Here is a 25137-nt window from a genome sequence, read left to right as displayed (position 1 = left end):
ATATTTCACTAGTTTCTCTCCAGCATTTTAATTATATTTGCTCTTTAAAAAGCCTTTATTTATCTAACCCAGCATTTTTTATTTAACAAAAATACAGAACATTAGTATAGCCTCTCTATTTGCTACAATATTCAGAATAGATTATTTGACACTTTAAATAACTAAATTCCACCGACACCATTTTTTCTTTTGCTCAATCGATTTCACATCCTGTTTTTGCTGTTATTTAATCTAAAGCGTTAAAAACCTTAAAATCTTTTGCTTTGAGCAACTGCTGCATAACATTTTAACACCCAGTGAAATTGTTCAAATTTATGAGGACATTAGTCAGAGCAAGTTTCAGCTCAGCCAATAAAAAGCAGGAAAGTAAATGAGTGACATGAAGAGTCAACGATAAATCACCCAATTTCTCCCAAATATCTCATCCATCTTTATGTCTGCTTGTCCTTTTATCTCAGCGTCTGCGCCGACAACAACAGCCTCTTTCATGTCGCCATCTTTGACTCGGAGCCTCGGGCGCTCGCCTTCTTTCCCCTTCGTTCACACGGACTAATTAAATGTTCTGAGAAGAACTCATGATGGGAAAGTCAAATCCACTTTCTGTTTTTCTCTTCTACTCCAAACTAAACCTCGATTCACAGTATTTGAAATAAGAGACGAATCACATTTATTTCCAGAGATTTGCGATTTTTATTCTTCTTCTTTTAAATCAGATTACATTTTAAATCATTGAGAACATTTAAAGAGTCATCGCTTACAAACATTACAAACAATAAGATAAAAGTAGAAATCTCATATTTACTCTAATTCAATAAACAGTCACTTTGAGCAGATGCTGCTTTCCTTTATATAAATGAAAATTTACAGCCATAATTTATCCTTTTTTATATATAAATCAACTTCAGATATATTCACTTATTTACAGGAAATGAAATTGTTTATATACTAGAATATTTTCTACAAGAAAATTACACTTTATTTTAAATAATATTCGTTTGCTCAAAGTTGTTTAGCAAAAACAAATGCATATAAGAATAAATAAATAAATATGATAAAATGTTTCTTTGGTAGAACTTCTGTTTCCAGATGTTAAATAATAGGTTCAGTAAAATAATAGTAAACAAAACAACCTTAACTTAAAAACAGTGTTTCTGTGAAATTCAGTCAGTTTGATCATCAGTTTGCAGCAGAGACATAATTTTAATAAAAATATCATCATTAGATTGAAATAGAAACAAGAGTTCTAACCCAAAAAAACTGGACAAATATGGACAATAACATATTTTAACTTACTAGTGAAGTGGAGATCAAATACAAAATAATAATACAAAGTAAAAAAAAAAAAGATTACTTAAGTTATTCCAAAAAACGAATCACTAATGTCAATATTTATGGTTGATTGATGTGAAATAAGAGAAAAATAAGTTTAGTTTGTGGTCTTTAAGTTGCCTGATAGCTGAACAGCTAGCTTAGCTAAAGTACTGCTGAAGAGTCATCCAGTTCATGGTCATTCCAAAAAAATTCAAAATCAATACTTTGGAACTTGTTTCCAAATTTGAAGACATTTCTCTTCCCATCCAGGAAACATTTTAATTCAAAATGTCTGGATTAGGTTTGAGTTCCAGGTTTTATACCCAACATTTATAACCCAACAAAGCCTGACTATTAAACATCTTCAAACTTGGAAACAAAGTCACAAAGTCCAGTGGAGAAATATATATATATATATAATAAGAAGTTACTCTACCAATAATACTTGTTTGGTAATGAAGTATTGGAACATGTTATGCTGCAAATGTTGGAAATGACTGAAGTAGATCTCTCCTCTGTTATCTAAGCCATGTTAAAGGTCTGATCACAAAGGCTGCAGGCTGCAGGCTGTAAGGCTGTAAGGCTGCAGGCTTTAGGCTGTAGGCTGCAGGCTGCAGGCTGTAAGGCTGTAAGGCTGCAGGCTGTAAGGCTGCAGGCTGTAAGGCTGTAAGGCTGCAGGCTGTAAGGCTGTAAGGCTGCAGGCTGTAAGGCTGCAGGCTGCAGGCTGTAAGGCTGTAAGGCTGTAAGGCTGTAAGGCTGCAGGCTGTAAGGCTGCAGGCTGTAAGGCTGTAAGGCTGCAGGCTGTAAGGCTGTAAGGCTGTAAGGCTGCAGGCTGTAGGCTGTAGGCTGTAAGGCTGCAGGCTGTAGGCTGCAGGCTGTAAGGCTGCAGACTGTAAGGCTGTAAGGCTGCAGGCTGTAAGGCTGCAGGCTGTAAGGCTGCAGGCTGTAAGGCTTTAAGGCTGCAGGCTGTAAGGCTGCAGGCTGTAAGGCTGTAGGCTGTAAGGCTGCAGGCTGTAAGGCTGTAGGCTGTAAGGCTGTAAGGCTGCAGGCTGTAAGGCTGCAGGCTGTAAGGCTGCAGGCTGTAAGGCTTTAAGGCTGTAAGGCTGCAGGCTGTAAGGCTGTAGGCTGTAAGGCTGTAAGGCTGCAGGCTGTAAGGCTGCAGGCTGTAAGGCTGTAGGCTGTAAGGCTGTAAGGCTGCAGGCTGTAAGGCTGCAGGCTGCAGGCTGCAGGCTGTAAGGCTGCAGGCTGTAGGCTGCAGGCTGCAGGCTGCAGGCTGTAAGGCTGCAGGCTGTAAGGCTGTAGGCTGTAAGGCTGTAAGGCTGCAGGCTGTAAGGCTGTAGGCTGTAAGGCTGTAAGGCTGCAGGCTGTAAGGCTGCAGGCTGCAGGCTGCAGTCTGTAAGGCTGTAAGGCTGCAGGCTGTAAGGCTGCAGGCTGTAGGCTGCAGGCTGTAAGGCTGCAGGCTGTAAGGCTGTAGGCTGTAAGGCTGCAGGCTGTAGGCTGCAGGCTGCAGGCTGTAAGGCTGCAGGCTGTAAAGCTGCAGGCTGTAGGCTGCAGGCTGTAGGCTGCAGGCTGTAAGGCTGCAGGCTGTAAGGCTGTAGGCTGCAGGCTGTAAGGCTGCAGGCTGTAAGGCTGTAGGCTGTAAGGCTGTAAGGCTGTAGGCTGTAAGGCTGTAAGGCTGCAGGCTGTAAGGCTGTAGGCTGTAAGGCTGTAAGGCTGCAGGCTGTAAGGCTGCAGGCTGCAGGCTGCAGTCTGTAAGGCTGTAAGGCTGCAGGCTGTAGGCTGCAGGCTGCCGGCTGTAAGGCTGCAGGCTGTAAGGCTGCAGGCTGTAGGCTGCAGGCTGTAAGGCTGCAGGCTGTAAGGCTGTAGGCTGTAAGGCTGCAGGCTGTAGGCTGCAGGCTGCAGGCTGTAAGGCTGCAGTCTGTAAGGCTGTAGGCTGTAAGGCTGTAAGGCTGCAGGGTGTAAGGCTGCAGGCTGCAGGCTGCAGTCTGTAAGGCTGTAGGCTGTAAGGCTGTAAGGCTGCAGGCTGTAAGGCTGCAGGCTGCAGGCTGCAGTCTGTAAGGCTGTAAGGCTGCAGGCTGTAGGCTGCAGGCTGCAGGCTGTAAGGCTGCAGGCTGTAAGGCTGCAGGCTGTAGGCTGCAGGCTGTAAGGCTGCAGGCTGTAAGGCTGTAGGCTGTAAGGCTGCAGGCTGTAGGCTGCAGGCTGCAGGCTGTAAGGCTGCAGGCTGTAAGGCTGCAGGCTGTAAGGCTGTAGGCTGCAGGCTGTAAGGCTGCAGGCTGTAAGGCTGCAGGCTGTAAGGCAGCAGAGTGGCTGTGTATTTCCCTGGGCCTGTTTCCATAGAGACGGTGTTTAGGTGGCGTTGCGTTTTTGCAACGGAGCAAAATAGCATGAGGAGCATGGAGACAGTATGATGTGACTATGTTTTGTTTTTATTTGCGCCGGGGGGGGGGGGGGGGGGATGGGGGTCCAAAATAAATATTCCATTCATTGACTCATTGACTCTTCAGCAATCCCTCACACTAAGCATGCTTGTAGTGACAGTGGAGAGGAAAAACTCCCTTTGAACAGGAAGAAACCTCCAGCAGCACCAGGCTCAGTTGCAGTTTATGGATTTTATGGGTAACTAATTGTTTTGTGGAGTAACTAACCCATCAGTGGCACTATTGCAAGTCTGATAATAAAACCTTGACCTAGTTTTGTGTCATGTCCCCATCTTTGCGGCGCCTCATTCCCCAACGGCTCCACGCTTCAGCAGCTGCTTCAACCACTGAAGAGAGAATTTGCTCAATTTCATGACTTATGTATATAAAACCATTCTGCTTTCACATCAGTTATACTATGTTGCCTTGTCTCCATCACTCACTACTGCAGACAGAACATGCGCTCATTTGTTGCCAGTCTAGTTTCAAATCTCAGGCTGGACTTCTGCAGGTGGATGAAGAACATCGTTAAGTTGGATTTTAAACACAACAAAACTGATATTGACAAAAGATGGCCGCTCACACTGAGCCTGGTTCTGCTGGAGGTTTCTTCCTGTTAAAAGGGAGTTTTTCCTCTCCACTGTCGCTACAAGCATGCTTAGTGTGAGGGATTGCTGAAGAGTCAATGAGTCGATGCAATCAGCTGGTTTTCCTTAGATAGAAAACTTTGTATCAATTTGACTGTATGATCTGGTTGAACTGTAAAGTGCCTTGAGATGACATGTGTTGTGAATTTGGCGCTATATAGATAAACTGAATTAAATTGAAAAGAAGGGGGGAGCTGATCATTTGGGAATAGACAACAACACCCAGATCCAACATAAATATTCATTTTCATTCTCCATAAGAATGTTATTTTGGATGCTTATACTGCAGCTACTCTCTACATAGAATACTAAGGTTTTATATGCTTATAGAGCATTACTTTTAGGTGTGGTACTTGTTCCATCATCTTAAACATCATTAAATGCTATAAAATCCAAATGAAAACAGAGAAATTAAATGAAAAATAACCATTTCAGCAACCTTTAAAGTGTAACTTCCCCCAAAACAACTTTTTTTGTGGAAAATGAATAATTTATAATTTTTTAATCTTACTGAACATTTTCTATAGATTTCCATCTTATTTATCACTCAGGAAACCTGTTGGGATCTGGAGTTGTTCCACCTTTCCCCAGCAGAGTGCGCCGTGGGTTCTCTGGGCTGGAGCTCACCAGCACACCTGGAGCTCGTCAGCCCATTAGAGGACCCTCTACTTAAGCAGATGCCAGACCTTTCTTCGACGCCGCAGTGTTAGCTAAGTTTGGTTAGCGAACCTGAGCCTCTTTGTCTTTTGATTTTGTCCCCTTGAGAAAACTGAATTCTAACCAGCCTTTGTCTTGTCGCTCCTAGGAAAACCTGTCTCTCGTGTGAAGCTCTGGGAGAGCTTAACCTGAATCTGCCTGCCTGCCCTAGAGAGCCAAACCTGAAGATCTCACTTTGGAATCCACCTGCTGCTCTCAGAAGGAGAGCTAACCCCTCAATCCAAGGTCTGATCCAACAGTCAGAAGTTAGACGCTGCACCTGCTGAGCACTCTGTCAAACCAACAGTCTCTGGACCCAACTGGTTCCCCCCCTCTGAGAAGAAAGCCTGAAACTCTCCAAGGTATAGATCTGCAATAATCTGAAAACTAAACAACGCTTCCTATCCACCTGGTTAACCAAACTGTCATCTCTGCAGACGCCTGAGAATCCAGCCTGGACCTGTTTCCTTAACGCAGTCTTATTTTCCTGTCTCCTGGTAGTGTTCTGCATGTGGGTTTGATTCAGAACCAATCATGACAAAACCTAAAGTTTATAAGATTTATTTACAAGCTTCAACAGAAAACCGAATCCACAGGAAGGATGGCGTCAGGATTCTGCTTCCAGGATGGTCTGTGGAGAATCTGCCGGGGGGGGGGGGGGGGTCCGGCAGCACACAGAGATCATCTAAAGCCTGAAACACAGGAATGGAGAAAAACATGAGACTGACAGGAAAGCCAGAAATCACTGGAACAACTACAGGAGCTGGAAAACTGTCTGGAGAGATTTATCTGGTGATGATCCTTTTAAACACCAGTCAGTTGGATGAGAAGATGGCCGCCAGGTGCAGCAACACAAAAAAACCAAACACGTCAGAATCCTAACAGTATCATGTCAGCCAGTCCTCTGCCACTTTGGCAGAATCTGCTTTGGGAATTCAATAGAACCACATTCAACAGATTGGAAACTTTTTCACTCTGAAAAGGTTGAAAACAATAGAGACTAGAGTCTAACAGAATACCGGGTACAGCTTAACATTTGAGAATTCACAAGCTCCCAAAAAGACATTGTGCCTGAAGCCAATATATGCATTGGCCACCAATACAGATAAGACTGGAACCAATGACATGTATGACGTCAACTAGAAGCAGAACAAACATGGCTGCATGAGCAAAAGGTTGCGGTTGGTGCTTATTGCTCCTGATTTGGAAAGAGATTTATTGATCAGTTAACTCCACCAGTTGTGATAATAAATCAAGAATGTGAAAGGGCACAGAATTTACTGCTGCTGCAAAAGCTTGAAATAGGAGGCAGGTGCACCTTGGAGATTCACCCAATCAGCTCAAGGAATTGTTCCCCTTTTTCATCATCCTGCTTCATTCTATCTCTATTCTCCCACTCTGCAGAATCTGTTAGTTCAATCTCTAACGTTCTGCTCTCTCTGCTTTTTCTCATAGTAGCTTCATCTGGTCTGTTCCTGTTTGGCTGTGACTCCATCCTGGAGAGAAATATCAGCTGTGCTGCTGCCATCAACACCTTTGTTTCTAGATGTTGGAGCTTGGCCTGTTTTCCAGTGTAGTCCTGTTTCTCTGACTGTGACTAACTGGTTGTGCTCTCTTCATCCTCTGACATGGGAGCTGGCTCGGAGCTCGTCTGCCTGGCTGTGTGTTTCCTGGACGGGGCCGCCTGTGGAGCTGGTTGACAGTTGCCTTTTGTATCTATGCTTCTTTTTCTATGTCTGCTTCTGTCTCCTTGAACCCCAGTGGGCCTCAGCAGATGGCCGCTCACACTGAGCCTGGTTCTGCTGGAGGTTTCTTCCTGTTCAAAGGGAGTTTTTCCTCTCCACTGTCGCTACAAGCATGCTTAGTGTGAGGGATTGCTGAAGAGTCAATGAGTCGATGCAATCAGCTGGTTTTCCGTTGATAGAAAACTTTGAATCAATCTGACTGGATGATCTGGTTGAATTATCTCTATAAAGTGACAGGATGTGAACTGCAGATATAGAAATAAATTGAATAGAATTTAATTAAAATTGAACTACATGTAGGAATCTAGCTAATGCAAGGTCAGGTGGAAGACACATAAATTACAAAAGTTTCATCGCTGTGTCGGTGCTGAAGTTAGATCCTTAAAGTAAATGAGTCAAAGTCTGTTGCTGATTGGAGTGAAAAACATCTGAATGTTGTGATATTTCACTCTGAGTAAGGCTACGTTAGGCTACGTTAGGCTACGTTAGGCTACGTTAGGCTAGGTTAGGCTAGGTTAGGCTACGTTAGGCTACGTTAGGCTACGTTAGGCTAGGTTAGGCTAGGTTAGGCTACGTTAGGCTACGTTAGGCTACGTTAGGCTAGGTTAGGCTAGGTTAGGCTACGTTAGGCTACGTTAGGCTACGTTAGGCTACGTTAGGCTAGGTTAGGCTAGGTTAGGCTACGTTAGGCTACGTTAGGCTAGCTGTCCATTTCTCTTGCCCTGATCATATACTAGCTTAACCCCTTCAGGTCATCCTCTCAATCCGCTCTCCATCTCTTTGTCTGACCAATCTGGTTTCCATAGGAACAGGGTAATGTTTGATAGTGTTACGCTTTAAAATGACTTTAAAATAACTGTGAATTATAGAGCACCTTCTACTGGTCTAATGTACTTTGTGGAGCGAGTCTGAAGATCTTTTTTAACTGGTGGCTGTTTTTCATTCACTCTATTTTCTGTGATTGCAGGATTTGTCTTTTGCAGCATTTTCCTGTTGTGTTTGTTTGTTTACTTGTTTTTTGCAGCATGTTTAGCCTTCTGCTGTAGTTTTGCACGTGTTTGCTTCTGTAATGAAAAGTCAAAAAAAACTCCCAGCTCATGTTGAAAACCTATCAGGACTGCTCTCATCAGAAGACCTTCATTTAAAGCCAAGTTCTTATAAGATTACAATCATTTAGGAAAATGTTGACTAGCCTAAAGAGAAAGAAGCAACATTTTATAGACTCATGAAAGCAAGATATTTTTTTTTTCGGTCAAGTAGGTCTAGACAGCTTATCAGATGATTAAATTCAAGCCAGATTAGAGCGTGAAGCACGATGCCCCAGGCTTTATGATATAGAGTCCTTTCTCACACCCCAGTGTTGACCTATTTATTGCACAGTAAGGGTCATTGATGAAATTTATATGGGTTTATGGATTTAAATCACAATTATCATTTCAATATCAATGCTTGCAAGATCCTAATTGGAAAGAAAAGCCTGAATTCAATATTTGGTTGGATATCATAAATTAAATGCAATGCATTTACTGAACACTCTGCATGGCAACAGCAGGTCAGCTGGATCATCTCAGAACGCCCTTGATGCTCATCTTGTGCAGGTGTTCTACCTGGAAGGTACGCCTCAACGAAAAGCGTAAGAAAATGTCAATAATGTAAAGACAATAAGAGCATTTGGTCATCATAATGAATGCCTTATTGCAGTTCTTTCCTGAAATGGAGTGGCTCTGGTGGAGAGTTAAACCATAATGGTTCCTCTTTCATGTGGGAGACAGATATTATTGAGACTTGGTAAAAAGAAATGCTCAAAGGTGCAGAAACTAACAACTATTCAGGCTAATCTAGTTTAAGGTGATGATGACATGTCCAGGGCATATAGGGCCATGTTGGAGGACATCAATGTTCACCCAATTCCCACCAAAACTACACGTTTTCACAAGACAACATCAAGTTCGCCCTGTTTATAGAATCCATTGGTCATTGTGACATCATGATGTCATTCATTGTGACATCATGATGTCATCCATTGTGACATCATGATGTCATCCATTGTGATATCATGATGCTGTTTCAAAGTGCTTTACAAACAAAAGATCAGTTTGGATACAGTAACTTGGAATCAATTTAACCTCCTTTTATAGAAATGATAAAGTCTCTTCCTGCTCCGTTATATTTTTAAAAACACTGGAGTCAAGTTTAGTTTATTACGATAATTGATTAAACTTCTGTCACTGATTGTGAAAACTGGTATGGAAGTAAATCTGTGCCGCTGGGATTTAAATTAAAAATGTTCCTTAAAATATAAATGTTTATTTTGTACTTACTCTTTCTGTGTTAAGATTTATCCAGAAAACATTTTTAATCTAAAAAAAAAAAACATTAATTGTCACTATATCTATATAGTTGAAATTGTATTTGTTATTTTCACTTCAAGCTAAAAATTCAGGACTATTTCACAGTTAATACATTTTCAATACCTGTTTTTTTTTCAGTTTGACTTTTCAGTGTTAAAAAAGCAACATATAAAAAATTCAGCCTCTTAAAATTCAAACTCAATATTTTCAGCAACTGAGATTCAACTGGATCAATTTCACTGTTAAATTCAGCGTCTAAATTCAATGTAAAAAGGTTACTTCAGGTCACAGACATTAGCAATGGATTGTGGCGTCCAACACCCAGCTAATCCCGTACAATACTTGCAATTGCAACTTGTTGCAATACTACAGAAATATTAAAGCAATAAACTCACCGATGCGTTAGTTTGCATGACCGCCTCCTTGATGCTGGTTTTCCTTCAGTATGAGCGCCAAAAACGTCCCGTCACGTGACTAAGAAACTGTAACGGGATTTGCTGGGTGTTGGACGTTATATCCAAGTAACGTTGGAAGACGTTACTGGATATAACCTAACGGAATATCTTCAGAACGGCTCCAAATGACACTAAACTCATATGGGAGAGTAGAACATGATGGAATAACGAGAAATCAAGGGACCAATGGAAAAAACCCGAAATTCGACTTTAATACTAGAAAACCTCCCACCAAAGGCTCAAGAATAATCTGACACTGATGGCTGGGACCAAGCACTTTAAATGGAAGCAGGAGCAGCTGGATCACGTGAGCAGTGATGAGAAACAGGGCCGAGCTGGACAGGTGAATGAAATGATTAATTAAGCCAGCCATCAGCGCTAAGATCAGGATAATATCTGGTTGTCTTTTGTACAGCAGCACTTAAAATGATGCGTTACTATTTTACTGGACAACTGGAAAATATCCTGACAGACTGAAGACATGCTAAACGGGCTGCTAACATGCTAAACGGGCTGCTAACATGCTAAACGGGCTGCTAACATGCTAAACGGGCTGCTAACATGCTAAACGAGCTGCTAACATGCTAAACGGGCTGCTAACATGCTAAACGGGCTGCTAACATGCTAAACGGGCTGCTAACATGCTAAACGGGCTGGTAACATAACAACCTTGTTGCTCCTTATTAGCATCAGCCTTAACAATGTCTCATGAAATTGTAGACATTTGATATCGTTAATATAGAAGGTCAAATGTGGTCTTTATAAAATCAGAGCATTATGACATCTCTGTATTTCAGTGGAGACCTTTCCTCATTTCAATAAAGCTCAACTCTGAACAAACAAGCTGTGACTGAAGATGCTCCATCTGAGCCGAGAATTATGTTCTTCTTCTGAGGGCTGAAAAAAACAACTGATCCAGCAAAATTTGAAGCTTGTAAACGACACATGATCTGTGCTGCCCGATAAGTTTCACTACGATAATAAATGCTACAATAAAAGTGACCTTAGGGGACTAACCAAACGTTCAGCACATGGATTCCTGAGAAGTTTGAAATGTTCTGGAAACAGAGAAGTTTTCCTTCCTGCCTCCTTCTGGTTCGTTATCGTTTGCATGATTTTCTAATTCTCTTTCCTCTTTGCTATAAAAGTTAAACTTTGTTCACTCTCCTAATTCATATAAACTTGATTTTCATTTGTTGAATTAAGAATTTTTCATTTTTTAACTTATCAGTGATCAATAAACCTGAGTACAAATAAAACCTGAGTATGAAATAATGGCGTAATGGGTAGTTAACCATTAAAATTAAGTTTCTTTAACTATTTAAACTTGTAACTATTTATTGTAAATTATTTATATTTAACTATTTATAGGATATATTTATTGAAAATTATTTATATTTAACTATTTATAGGATATATTTATTGTAAATTATTTATATTTAACTATTTATAGGATAAATTTATTGTAAATTATTTATATTTAACTATTTATAGGATATATTTATTGTAAATTATTTATATTTAACTATTTATAGGATATATTTATTGTAAATTATTTATATTTAACTATTTATAGGATATATTTATTGTAAATTATTTATATTTAACTATTTATAGGATATATTTATTGTAAATTATTTATAAGATTTCAGATTGTTTGATTATATTTGTCTGTTTTGGTTACCACTGTTTTGTATTTTGTTTTGTTTATTGTAATCGCATGTTGTAAAATTTCCTTTGTTATGTACCTCGCGGGCTGCCGTAGCTTAATGAGGACAGGCCCTATAAAGGCCGGCAAAACGCTGTATCAATGAATGCCGACAATAATCCTCAGAGCTGTGCTTGCACTGGGATTCTTAGCGTTCCCTGGTGAAAGCAGCGAGTTTTCACGGTGACTGAGATGATCCACATCAAGGAAAATAAACAATATTGAAAATCACCTGTCAAGACCGCTGAAATTTAATTCACATGCTGCGGAGCTGCTACAAATGGAGAAGCATCATGTTTATAATAACATTTCCATTATTTATCTTTGAGGATGAACTGCAGGTCTCTGTTGAAAGGCGTCTTTATAATCACGCTAATCTTCATCTCCCTCCAAAATAGAATCTGTTGTTCGCCATTCCATATCCCAATATATATCTATATCTATCTATATATCGATATATATATATATATATATATATATATATATATATATATATATATATATATATATATATATATATATATATATATATAGACATTTAGAGTAAATAACACCAAATTAAAGGTGTTTGTCTGTTGAGCTTCTATTGAGATTTTCTTCACCTCTCATATGCAGGACAAAAAGCTTTGGGTCATTTTTCCTGTTTTGATTGAAAGATGAAATGCGAGCTAGTCCCCCCTCCCCCACCTGATGCTGACCTTTTTTGACTGAACGATCTTGACTCATTCATTGGTTTGACTAATGAAATAAAAGCCTAACCCTGATAGGAGTAACATAGTGAAGATATAATTGATGACTCTGCCTCTTCCCCACCATGTGAGAAGGAAACAACATTTTCTTGTCATCAATCTAGTAAACATTGGTTGCTTTCCGTCTTTGCTGAACTCCAGGCAGGAATTTCAGGGTGAATAAGAGTCAGCGTAAATGCATGACTAAACAGCACGCTGGCATGTATGACTGAAGGGCAGGCAGTCATAAAGTTGCAGCCTGAATGCCATCATTGTCTCCAAACCCATCATCCTCCTCATCATCACCACCATCATCATCATGACACTGAGATTTCACTTCCCTCTTCATCTCCAGCATCCCTCACTATTGGACCTGGTCTGATACTGTGGTGTTTTGTGGAAGGCGGGGGTGGGGGGATTTATCACGTTCAGACGCCGTTTGTAGGTTTCTGTCCTTCATCTCCTCTGTTTTTCTCATGCTTTGCTTCCATTGCTTCTAGTGTTGCTGAAAATGTGAGCAAAGCGTCGGAGACGCAGCAAAGAGCCGAACAATAGACCATTCATGGTGCCCTGCAATGCAATGATGATCCTGCTCTGCCCTCCACCTCCTCGCCCTGCACCAGCCTCCACAGCTGCACAAGAATGCGGTCCAACAAGTCCCCCCCTCCCCCCCACCGCCACCACCATCGCTACCCGCCACCACCACCTCACCAAGTGCTGCCGCCATCGCAACCGAAAGCCCTCGTCTTTCCCCAAACAGAAAAGACGAAGAAGGCAAGAAACCATGGGGGGGGGGTCTGCAGATGGAGCACAAAGGGAGGATTCATGCTTGGTCACATACACCCTGAGAGGAAAGAAAGAGGGGCACCCATTTAAGCCTGGTGCAGCTGCAGTAATTCACTTGGTGAAAATGGGCAGAGGTCAGATAGCGCTATCTCTCTCTCTAAGTTCATCCCATGGATGGCGGCGCACTGCATCATTACAGAGAAACGCATCATCATTCATGACGCATCAAGAAAAAAAAACACCTGCAGCCAACGACTTCATCTCTGTCTGGATTCTGTGGTGAAATAAAATCCTGGAACTTTTTCAGGTCGTCACGTGTTAAAAGGTTTCATTGGTTGGATTTTAAGTGAAAAACCAGGAAGCATCAGATTCTGAGACGCAGTTTGATTTAAATTCAGGCCACAGATTTAAAGCTGATATCATCTCTAATGTGATGGTGCTTCAAAAAAAGACACTTATAAATTCAAATCTTATTTAAATGTAAAATTCTAAATCCAAATCTGGTATTAGACATAATAGTATTATTTTAATTATTTTATGTCTATGATGATTCTTGTTGTTATACAATAATCATCTTTGCTTGTTTCAGTGAAATATTAGCTTCTCTATCAATGAACAGATAATAAGGCGTATTTGATTTTTAAAAAAGAGATTGATAAACCAAAATCATGCAGTGAGACATTAAAAAAATTACACACTGATTTCCAATTGTCAAATATAACTGTTATAAAAATAGGTGATTAATTCCTGTTAAAACCGGTTCTGGTTTTGCTGTCCAATCAGGGATCGACACACTTTTCTTTTCTTTTTGTTTTATAAACTCCTTCAGCCTAAATTGAACATCAGTTTTCTAGTCTGGCCATAAAGTATAGATCAGGGATAGGCCTGGACTTTAACTAGGCCATTCCAAGGTTGACGCCTGGTCACATGAATATAAATGAACCATTTGATTACTGGGAATATGTTTAGGCTCCACCTGCTCTGCTGGAAGGCGAGCCTCACCTACAATTTAAGATCATTTGCAGATTTAAACAGGTTGTCCAGTTTCCCTGTAGACCAAGAAGTTCACTGCTGCACTAAGCTTAGAAGTAAACAGGGGATGATTGAAACACATCATCATAAACTGTGGCGGATCTATTAACTCACTTCATTCACCTGCTGTACCCTCCCCACTCTCTAAATATGATTCCTCCTGTTCACCTGCGCCCGCTGCTTTATATATGGTTCAGACCAGCTATCGGGGTCATTAGTGTCCATGTTTTCTCTGAGTCGTTTAGTTTTTGTTTAGTCCCTGGTTCGCAGAGGCCAGTGGATTGAGAGGGTTTGGTGTTTTTCTCCTGTCTCCTGATCGGGTCCCGGCTCTTCTCCGCGGAGCCCTCAGGGTTTTGACGCGGAGGAGGCCAGTTTGATCCTGGCTCCTAGGAGGAGTACAGTTTAAAGTTCTGCAGTTCTCCTGGTACCATGTCTTGTCTCTGTTCCTCTCAATCACTGGGCCCTCCTGTCTCGATCTGAGCGTGTCTGTCTGAGCTAGCTGCTAGTGCTCTGAACCTGCCTGAATGCCCTCTGGATTCCTGGAACCCTGGATGTGTCTGTTCTTGTTTGGATCGGAGGCCCTGGTCGGGCTGCGGACTACTGGATTTCAGAACAGTCCGGCTCCGAACTGTTTCCTTGACATAGATCTCCTGCCTGTTCAATGGGGTTGCAGCATCAGGGACGCTCTGGGCGCCGTATCTCGTTGGCGGTGCATCAGCTGATCCTGCCTTTGATGAGAGGATGGACTGAACCAGGTAAGTGACTCACACGGATAATCATCTTCTGTCAGATTATCGTGGTCACTTGCCTGTGGTTCTCCCTGATCCACAGTGCCAGTGATGGGTTGTGGCCCACCCCCTCGCAGGCACTGCATGTCCGCTGATTCACAGCTTCATGTTCAGTTTTCTGTTTTGTTTCTGTCTTTTATTTTATCATTAAACGTTTTGAAGCTTCCTGCTGTCTGACTCGCCTGAATACTGGGTCCATCCGTCCTTTATGACATAAACATAGTTGTAAGATTTTTAGACCATCTTTCTACTTCCTTCCCATTCGCAGATCTATTCTACTTTGTGTGGATCTATTAAGTGAAATCCTGGTGAAATAATCTGATAATGTTTTAACGGGCCTGAATACTTTTACAAAGCATAGTGTGGCATCCCAAAATATGACGCCATAAACATCGCATGGGACGGAGCTCAGCACACAGATCCCGGAAAGAATCACATGAGATCCATTTTTATTGACAGCGAAGCTTAGAGCTGGAATTCCCCAAGAAGAAAAGCTCTGACCCTCCAGTGTGTTCTTCACCCAGACCCTCAGAGGAAATGACATTTATAAATTACAGTGTTTTCCACAAGCCAAGAAAATACACGGCCAACCCGGAGCACGAGAAACAGAGTGGTGTTTACTGATTAATTCTGTTTTTAAGGCAGCTAGACCAATTTAGATCAGTTCCAACTTACAATTTCAAAGCCTTTCTGAAAGTTCGTCATCTCCCGGAACAAATGGTGCCATTCAGACAAAACCAAAGAGCGCCTATTGACATGGGAGTGAATACTTTCCAGCAATTATGCATCAGTTTAATGCAGAATGTGACCCAGCATGTGAATGTTTGACCGCCTGCATGCTTCCCTTATCTGCATCTCTCTCCAACTCTCTCTCTGTTTTTCCCTCTCTCTCTTCCAGCTTCAAATTTCAGGAATTTCCCCAAGAGAGCTGAAGTCAACGTTAAAGGATTTCAGTTTGCCTCTCTTCTTCAGGCACCTGATCAAAAACTAATTCTCCTATCAACATTTTCCAGATGCATCACAGAGTAACTGAGAATAAAGCAGCAGTTCTATCTTATGACAGACGTGCACCTGGGGCTGAGTCTCTGACCCACTCGCATCGCTGACCTCTTCTCCTGATCATGAGACCCTGTCCTCCCATCGTCTCCCCGCTCTCCCCCAGGAGCCAGGAAGCAGGCTCTTGTGACACGCAGCCATGGAGAGACCCATTAGTGCAGTCACATGGCAGGTTAGCACAGTTACTGATGCAACCATGTGAGCTCTATTTTCTAACAAGCAGCAGCTGCCCTGAGGTCCAACACAGCCTCAGTCAGGGAAGGAAATGTTGTCTGTGGACAAACAGCAGAGATTTGGGAGAAATCTCAGTTGCATGTATTGAGTCATAAATTATGTCCACTGTGGCCCCAAAGTACGATTCAGTTTCTGACACCAGATAAGGCAGACTTTTCAAATCTCACTTGCTCAGTAAAAATCTGTTGTGCATCTCTATGCAGCCCAGAAGTCTGATTGTCAAAGTTCAAACTATGTATTCAGACTCATAAAGTCAGAGTTCCTCCTAATGATTGACCAACATAGTTCCAGCACATAGAAAACAAAGTGAAATGTCTATTAACCAGCATTTTACAGTTTATATGACATTAAACTAGTGGCAGAAACAGGCTGAACAACATCTAACAGCATCACCCCTTCGATTTTAAACCCTTTAAATGAAAATACGACATCTCTCTTCTGAAATGCAAAAGTGATTCTATGGGTCCTAATAGAACTAGAATAGAACTAGAATAGAACTAGAATAGAACTTCCTGAAGTTACAGGTCTCTGCAGCCTCAGGTTTAGTGTTTTACTGTCAAATTTCATTCATCTGAATATGTTCCAATAAAAGTCATTTTTCAGATTAGATTAACTCTTAAATAGTTATTACAAAAAAACCACATCTATATATTGAAATGTTTTTCATTGCTTTCATGTAATAATCTAATCTTAAATCTGATGTTTTCAGCTCTACGTGAGAAATCCTCATAATTAACATAAAAAAAGAATATTAGTCTGTGTAATTAATCTCTATTATGTTACAGAAATGAACATTTCAGTCATTTCCTATCAGTTTAATTTAGATTAATATTAATATTCAGTGAACTTTCCATGTGCAAACTTTCTATATCAAGCTAATAACATTCTTTAACAAATTAATTAAACATCTTAATTTTGTGATTGAATGCATGATATGCAGAGAATTATCTGCAGTTGCTATTAGCAACACAATTAGCAAATGGAATGGTTAGGGTCCCAAAAAGGAATAAAGGAAGGAAAGTCTGCCTGCCTGCCTGCCTGCCTGCCTGCCTGTCTCTGTCTGTCTGTCTGTCTGTCTGCCTGCCTGCCTGCCTGCCTGTCTCTGTCTGTCTGTCTGTCTGTCTGCCTGCCTGCCTGCCTGCCTGCCTGCCTGCCTGTCTGTCTGTCTGTCTGTCTGTCTGCCTGCCTGTCTGCCTGTCTGTAGCATAAAACATGGCTTTGCGCTCCACACCTGTGTGACGTCATTCTCAGGTCGGTGTTTTTCCCTCGGTGGGAAATGGACTCTTGTTCTGGCAGAAGAAGCAGCGTTTGAGTTGCAGGTCAGTTTAGTCTGATCTAAAGATGCTCATTAAGGCCTTGATCAGAGTCTAAAGCTCACATTAAAATAGATCTAATATTATATCAGTGGTTGACCTTCGGCTGGAAACATCCAGTCAAAGCTGCAACAGGCCTTCATGGTTCCTAAAGAAGGAATATTTCACCTTTAAAATATCTTCACCAAATCTCCCCTCCCCCCCCTCCCACACACACACACACACACACACACTCCTGCATAAAGTTGAACATTTTGAATCAAGAAAACTTTTCGTTAGAAGCATAATTTTCAATGATAAATAATATTTTGCTTCTATAGAAACAGGAAACATTCAGGCTGCGTCATTAAGGCGCTTTAATAAACATGATGAAGCTGAAAGGGTTAATCACGACTGGAAAAAGTTTCTTTGATTTAATTACTTCTAATGATCTGAAAATATTAAAATATTTATTATTTTGATCGTCTATATTTATTCTTTTATTTTTATCTTTTATATTTATTCTTTTATTTTTATCTTCTATATTGATTCTTTTATTTTTATCTTTTATATTTATTCTTTTATTTTTATCTTCTATATTTATTCTTTTTGTTTTATCTTTTATATTTATTGGACTCCAGAATAAAATCTTTTTCCACTGAGGATTTGTTTTAACACAACGTAATAATTTCATTATAAAACATAATTAAAAAAAACAACTTTACATGTAAAACAGTAAAAAAAAACAGTAAATAACATCGAAACAGATTAACTCTTAAAATCCTTTTTAAAATAAATCCTCGCGCAGTAAATTCTCATATGGAAATTATTGCTGTTTATAAATAAATAAATGATTTAAATGATTTTATTTGGTAATAATTTAGTTTATAAATTATTATATAAATTATAAATTATCTAAATTATTTGGTAATAATTTAGTTTATCTAAGGAGAAACTTTGCTTGGAGGCAAATAGCGCATCTAGAAGCATGAACCAAACCACAGCCTTCAACAACAATCTGCGCAAAAACACAGAAATTAAAAAGTTTCGCATTTTAAGCTTTTTTTTCTGCACCAAAAAAACAAAAAAACAAAAACAAAAACAAAAAAAAAAGAACAAAAGGAAAAGAACTAAAACTCACTCAAGCCTCAGAGGCCTCAGGAATCCCTGCGCCGGCGGCTGCAGCGAGCAAGGTGTCCCCCCCCCACCCCCCAGACACACACACACACCTCCCCTCCATCAGCATCTTCCTTCCAGCTCCACCACCAATCACCCAAACTCCACCATCAATCGCCCAAACTCCACCATCAACACCTCCGAGGCCAAAATCCCAGCCGTCGATCCGAGGAGCGCAGAAAGTGTCTCCCAGTCCGCCGCCTGCTTCCTCTGCGGCCGCCGCTGCTGTCTTGGACATAAGGGGAGAAAGACGCACACATCGCTCTCTGTTATCATTTTTTTCCCATGTTTGCAGCACAAAACTGCTTTTTGTTCCCCCCATTTTTTTCATTGACGAGGGTTAATGGATAGAGGCTTGGGCGTTTGATCACATGGCTGCAATTCACCTGAGATGCAGACAAAGAGAGCAAAGAGAAGCAGCGGGGAGAGAGAGCGAGAAACGGACACAGGGGTCATTGTTGTTTGGTGACTCTGTGTCTCATCAGATGCTGCTTCCCATCAGACTTTAACGGTTTACATCATGGAGGCAGAGCGCGATAATCCGCCATCAGCTGCAGACACGCAACAACTTTCCCAAAACCAAATATGCAATAAATTGGTTTATTAAACATCCTGTTGTTCTACCATCTTCATCTGAGAATAATAAAACGATTTCTTTATATAATTTTAAAATTAGATAAAAAAATATGCAGATTAAAACTCGAACAAAACAGTAATTGCTCATAAATAAATAAATAAATAAATAAATTCAGTTGTGCATCGATTAACGTTTCAATAAACACATTGTTTTTAGTTGCAAATGGAAAACAATGTGGAATAGAATAATAGAACAAAATAGAATAGAATAGAAATCCCTTTATTGTCCCAAAATGGGGAAATTTACAGCAGCAAAAAAAAAAAAGGTCACAGAAACGTGGACCTTAGAAAAAAATGTCTTAAATTAGCATAATAGTGAAGAGTTAAAAGATAAACAATAAAATCCTGTAAAGTGTTTTAATAATATTAAACTGGAGAATAAATAACCAACATGCAGCTATGGACATTTTTACAGTAATTTGAAAATAGCAGCAACATCGGAGATGAAAGCAGCAGGTTATTGAACTGACTGAGGTAGAAATCAGCATGAATGGAAGAACTGATCCAGGTTTTTGGATATTTGGAGAATTAAATTAGAGGATGAAAATATAACAGATGTAAACCTCAATGTTAACTTTGCATAAAATCTGCTGCACCAACATTTAATCCACTGGATCCGTTTTAGGAACATTAAAGTAAACTTTGTGTTGTTGTTTTTATTTTCAAAGAACAATCATATTTCTTCACTGCACATTTTAATGACTGTAAAAATAACCTAAGTTCTTGATAAAAGAAAGATTAACATATAAATGAGATTTAATCATCAAATTCAGCAGATCTGGTAACAAACACTCTATGAAAGCTAAACTTTATACATTAACATGTAAAAATAATTCATTCAGAAAATTGCTTTTGCAGGAAGTGACAAATGATCCGAGAATTTAAACCCATTAAATAATAGACTTTATTTAATAGATGCTGCACACACACCAAGTCTGAGGGACTTTTATAGTTGTAATGAAAAAAGTTAAAATGTTTGTTACAAAGTGATTTTGGAAACAGTGCCTTATAAATATCTGGGATATAAAAACATCTTTATTAGCATAAAAAATAATGAATTAAATGGATTTTATTTATTATGAATATAAATAAAATAAACTGTTTTTATTTAGGGGTGTCAGGGTCAAGAGTGAAAAAAGGGAAAATCATGTTATTTTGGGGAATTATAGTTTATTATTATTACATGTTATTAAAATCTATTGACTGTTTCAACATGAGTGGATTTCTGGCTAAAATAGTGATTTTTTTTTTCAGATAGATGCAGAAAAACATTTACTGCAAAGTTTCCTTCAAAAAATATGATTTTTTTTCTTCCGCAATTAAACTGAGCAAAAACTCTCCTCTCTAGTTTATAGAGAAACTCTCCTCTCTAGTTTATAGAAAAACTCTCCACTCTAGTTTATAGAAAAACTCTCCTCTCTAGTTTATAGAAAAACTCTCCACTCTAGTTTATAGAAAAACTCTCCACTCTAGTTTATAGAAAAACTCTCCACTCTAGTTTATAGAAAAACTCTCTTCTCTAGTTTATAGAAAAACTCTCCTCACTAGTTTATAGAAAAACTCTCCACTCTATATAGAAAAACTCTCCTCTCTAGTTTATAGAAAAACTCTCCTCTCTAGTTTATAGAAAAACTCTCCACTCTAGTTTATAGAAAAACTCTCCACTCTAGTTTATAGAAAAACTCTCTTCTCTAGTTTATAGAAAAACTCTCCTCTCTAGTTTATAGAAAAACTCTCCACTCTAGTTTATAGAAAAACTCTTCTCTAGTTTATAGAAAAACTCTCCTCTCTAGTTTATATAGAGGGTAGTTTATTTGTTTTGCTGCTAACAGAGGCGGCCTTCTCCTGCAGATAAATGGCGCACTGTGACGCTTTAAGGTAGAAATCTCACCTCTGCTCTGCAGCCGCGTCATGAAGCGACCAATCAGCGCGCAGAGCTGTGCGCAGGGGGCGGGGTTTAGCCGTGTACAGGAATGCTGTCTCTTTGGGAATGTTTTCCACTTTCAATCCCTTTTTTTTTCCTCCTCACAAGGCGCTCTTTAAGCTGCGCTGTTTGCACACAGAGCCGCCATTCATCGCCGCGCAGGCAGCCGCACCGGTAGGTTATGTCATTTTATAATATGCAGCAGAAATCACATTTATGGCAGCTCTAGAACATTTACAGTCAAACATGGTTGGATTTATTTATTTTTTAACCAATAATCTCGGATTTATTTTTAAATTATGTAGAAATGTTTTTTCAGAGCTGATAAATTTAATCTGTTTTCGTTTTCTGAGGTGAGATGATGTTAGTTTGTTTTTTTCTTTTTTTTTCTGACAAAACATTGTTTTTAATTATTATTATATTTATTTGAGTGTTTTTTCTCCTTTCTTTCTTTTTTTAGCTGCTATTTCTTCCCGATATCAAAGGATCCGATCTGGATGTTTGAGCTCATTATTATTATTATTATTTTTTGCAGTAATTCTTAACAGGAGGAACTTTTTAGCGAGTTAATTTTAAAAAAGAGAAACTTCTTTTTTAAACTGAATTTGCATTAAAAGTCAGTTTTTATGAGAATAAGCTCCTAGAAATCTCAGAATGTCTGGAGAGGAGCACAGCCTGTCCGAGTCAGAGCTCAGTCCTGGGGGGTCAGAGGAGGGCCACCCGCTCTCACCCGCTCACCCCGGAGCGCCGCCCGGACCGGGCTCCCCCCTCAGCGGGCCGCCGCAGCAGCTCACCGCGCTTTGCGTGGCGGATGCGGGCGGAGAGGACGGCGGCAGAGCTCGGGCCAAATCCGAGGAGGAGGACGAACGCTTTCCGATCGGCATCAGAGAGGCGGTCAGCCAGGTGCTGGACGGATACGACTGGACGCTCGTGCCAATGCCGGTGCGCGTGAACAACGGGAACAAGGCGAAGCCTCACGTGAAGAGGCCCATGAACGCCTTCATGGTTTGGGCTCAGGCTGCCAGGAGGAAGCTGGCTGATCAGTACCCCCACCTGCACAACGCAGAGCTCAGCAAGACCCTGGGCAAGCTGTGGAGGTGGGTGAAACCCTAACCCTGCTCCAGATTAGGATTTAATCTTAGATTATGGACACCGAATACACCAGCAGTCAGCAGGCTGATCTGATTTGAAGTCAAATAATAATAACAATGTTTATCATTTACTGAAGGATAAATGTGTCCTGGCTTTTCTGGCCCCCAGGCTGCTGAACGAAAACGACAAGAGGCCATTCATAGAGGAGGCAGAGAGGCTGAGGAAACAGCACAAGAAGGACTACCCAGACTACAAGTACCAACCCCGCAGACGTAAAAATGGCAAACTGACCCCCGCCAGCGAGTCTGACAGCCAGGGGGAAGGGGAGGCCAGCCACTCCCAGTCCCACTACAAGACCCTACACCTGGATCACAACGGTGGGGCCGGGTCTCCCCTGGGCGACCTGCACCACCACCACCACCACCACCATCCTGCAGGTCAGTAGAACCCTGAGCTATGACATCATCATCCTTAATCCCAGATCTATGGTTAAACTAAACCAGCAATGGACATGATGGCCATCCTTTGATAAAAGAGGAAATTATATTCTAGTTTAATCTGAACGGAACCCCAAATTTAACTTAGACACAAAGTTTGTTTAATCAAAGTTCCTTTGCTGAAATCTTTCATTTCTCAGACTCATCTCCACTTATTTAGATTGAAGTAAAGAAAGGAGCCGATTTCTATTGTCTTCAACCGATTTCAGCTCTAGCTGAGAATATCACTAAGAAAAAAGTCCAAAAACAGCAACAGACAAGCCGCAGTTCACCTGACGGTGCTGATCTGTCTCCTCTGTGTTTCAGGTCAGGGTCACAGCCCCCCCACACCCCCCACCACCCCAAAGACCGAGTTGCAATCTGGGAAACTGTCCGACTCCAAAAGGGAGGGTGCAACAGGAGCGGGCGGAGGATCTGGGGGCTCCCGGGGGGCCCTAGGAGTGGGAGCTGAGGGGGCGTCTGGAGGTCCGTCATCAAGCACCAAACCCCACATTGACTTCGGTACGATGGACATCGGGGAAATCAGCCACGAGGTGATGTCCAACATCGAGCCGTTTGACGTCAACGAGTTTGACCAGTACCTCCCTCCAAACGGGCACCCTCAGAGCGGCGCTGGGGGCCCGTCGGTCAGCTCGTCTGCCTCGTCCTATGCTTACGCCCTGGCTGCGGCTAGCGGCCACTCGGCTTGGCTCTCTAAGCAGCAGCAGCAGCCTCAGGCCTCCCCCTCGTCCTCCGATCCATCAAAAGCCCCCATCAAGAGTGAGTCTGCCACCGCCAGCCACTACGCAGAGGCTTCATCTTCCCCCTCCTCAGGTACCCACGTCACCTACACCCCGCTCAGCCTCCCCCACTATGGCTCTGCTTTCCCCTCGCTGGCCTCCAGGGCTCAGTTTGATTATGGAGACCACCAGGCCCCGGGGGCATACTACACCCACTCCAGCCAGGCCCCAGGGCTGTATTCAGCATTTTCCTACATGGGTCCCACACAGAGGCCCCTGTACACTACCATAGGAGACCCCTCCAGCGTGGCGCCCTCTCACAGCCCCACACACTGGGAGCAGCCTGTTTACACCACCCTCACCAGACCTTGAGGCGGAGCGGCTGAGCAGTGGGAAATATGGGAAGTTTCTGAGTGAATCTGTGGGAGAAACGTCTTTGAAACGAGGGACTGTGTGTTTCTGTGCCATATTAGCGGTTTTCTTTCATTTTTTATCCAACCTGATATAAAGCAAGAGATTAAAGGAAATGGAAAATCACGGGGCAACAGCCAATCAGAAACAGGAGAAGCCTAACCAATGTGTGCCACCCTGTAAAGCACTTGTATATACCTTAGAAGAAGTAGCAGAGGGAGAACTGGGATTGGACCAGTAAGCTGGACTCACCCGGAGGTGACGGGATTTTAGAACGACAGAATCTGATCTTATTAACCAAACTAAACAATTATTTGGTGTTTTTGTGTTCATGCCACCTGTACATTTATTTCCTTATCACTGGTGTAACTATCTTGGCACCATCGCTATGGAGAAAAGAAGGAGCAAGTTTTGCCTGTTTTCACATAAAACCTTGAGGTTGTTTGGTTGTTTTCTCTCATGGGCCATAAATGGACGGCTCAAACTTTTTTCTGTTTTGTGTTTTTCATTGTTGTTGTTCTGTAGATCGCTCAGCCTGTATTTCTTCCTTTTTGATGAACTAAATAAGCATGTATAACGGGGAAAACATAGGAAAAACACAGGGAAAGAGAGCTCTTAAAGACGTATGACTCTTTGGAGATTTACCTCAGTTCTGTTTGCTTTATGGCGATCACCGAGACTCCTGAACTATAAACGTAAAGCATTTTGTCGAGTTTTAAATGACAAACACTTTGATGGTTTATCCACTGCAGAAGTTGGATAAATGATCCAGAAGTCTGAACCAAATCTTTTGGGTAATTGCTGAGCTGTGGGAATTATTTTAGGATTAGAATCACATGTAGAAGGCTCTAGAAGTGCCTTTGCCTTCAGTTCTTTCCCTCTTTATCAACCTGAATAATGGTCATTACCACATGTTTGCCTTTATTACTTGACTCAGATGTTTTATACTGACCCTTTTAGCATGTTGTTGTTGTTTTATAATGCGAGTAATGATGCATCATGTGTCACATCTTTGCTTCTTCCATTTTGTATAATTCTGCTTAGTTTTGTAAAGTGTTTGGTATATACTTACTCAAGTATTTTTGCTTCCTTACAAAAAAGCAATGTTGAAATATTATTGTCATCTATTAAATCGATTTATTTATAAAAAAAAATGCATGTGAGAATCATTAAGAGCAATAAGGATATGAAGGGTGAAAAAAGTAAATAAAAAACACGGTGCTGACGTGTTAACTGGAATAACAACACAATCAGAGCCCCAGCAGCCTAAGCTGTTTACGGTGTTTGTGTGTGCGGCGTGAGGCTAAAATTGACTACTAATTCCCGGCGTTTAATCGGCTGGGGACTGCGTGTTACTGAGGGGCACAAAGGGAGCCTTTCAGTCAGCGATGCAGAAAGAGACAGAGAGGGAAGGAGGGAGGGTGCAAGGAGCCAGA

The 25137-nt window shown here is 41.2% G+C and overlaps 1 protein-coding gene and 2 long non-coding RNA genes across 3 annotated transcripts; 2 read left to right on the top strand and 1 right to left on the bottom strand.

The window, feature by feature from the left end:
* Positions 1–4929: 4929 nt before the first annotated feature.
* Positions 4930–5526, top strand: LOC119776770. The gene is made up of 3 exons (XR_005279822.1): positions 4930–5094; positions 5181–5433; positions 5509–5526. It is a non-coding gene; the product is annotated as an uncharacterized LOC119776770 (long non-coding RNA).
* Positions 5527–5616: 90 nt separating this feature from the next.
* LOC119776769 lies at positions 5617–18843 on the bottom strand. The gene is made up of 2 exons (XR_005279821.1): positions 18388–18843; positions 5617–5763 (listed from the first exon to the last, which is right to left on the bottom strand). It is a non-coding gene; the product is annotated as an uncharacterized LOC119776769 (long non-coding RNA).
* Positions 18844–21007: 2164 nt separating this feature from the next.
* LOC119776777 (transcription factor Sox-10-like) lies at positions 21008–24788 on the top strand. Its single transcript, XM_038275375.1, has 4 exons — positions 21008–21156; positions 21443–22079; positions 22243–22511; positions 22878–24788. Exons 2-4 carry the CDS (start codon positions 21637–21639, stop codon positions 23660–23662), a joined length of 1497 nt encoding a protein of 498 aa, XP_038131303.1. The 5' UTR covers positions 21008–21156; positions 21443–21636; the 3' UTR covers positions 23663–24788.
* The last annotated feature ends 349 nt before the right edge of the window (positions 24789–25137 follow it).

This window comes from Cyprinodon tularosa, unplaced genomic scaffold, assembly GCF_016077235.1.
Source record: "Cyprinodon tularosa strain WSP-4 unplaced genomic scaffold, ASM1607723v1 ctg955, whole genome shotgun sequence".
Taxonomy (NCBI): Eukaryota; Metazoa; Chordata; class Actinopteri; order Cyprinodontiformes; family Cyprinodontidae; genus Cyprinodon; species Cyprinodon tularosa.
This window is presented reverse-complemented; position numbering and strand designations above follow the sequence as displayed.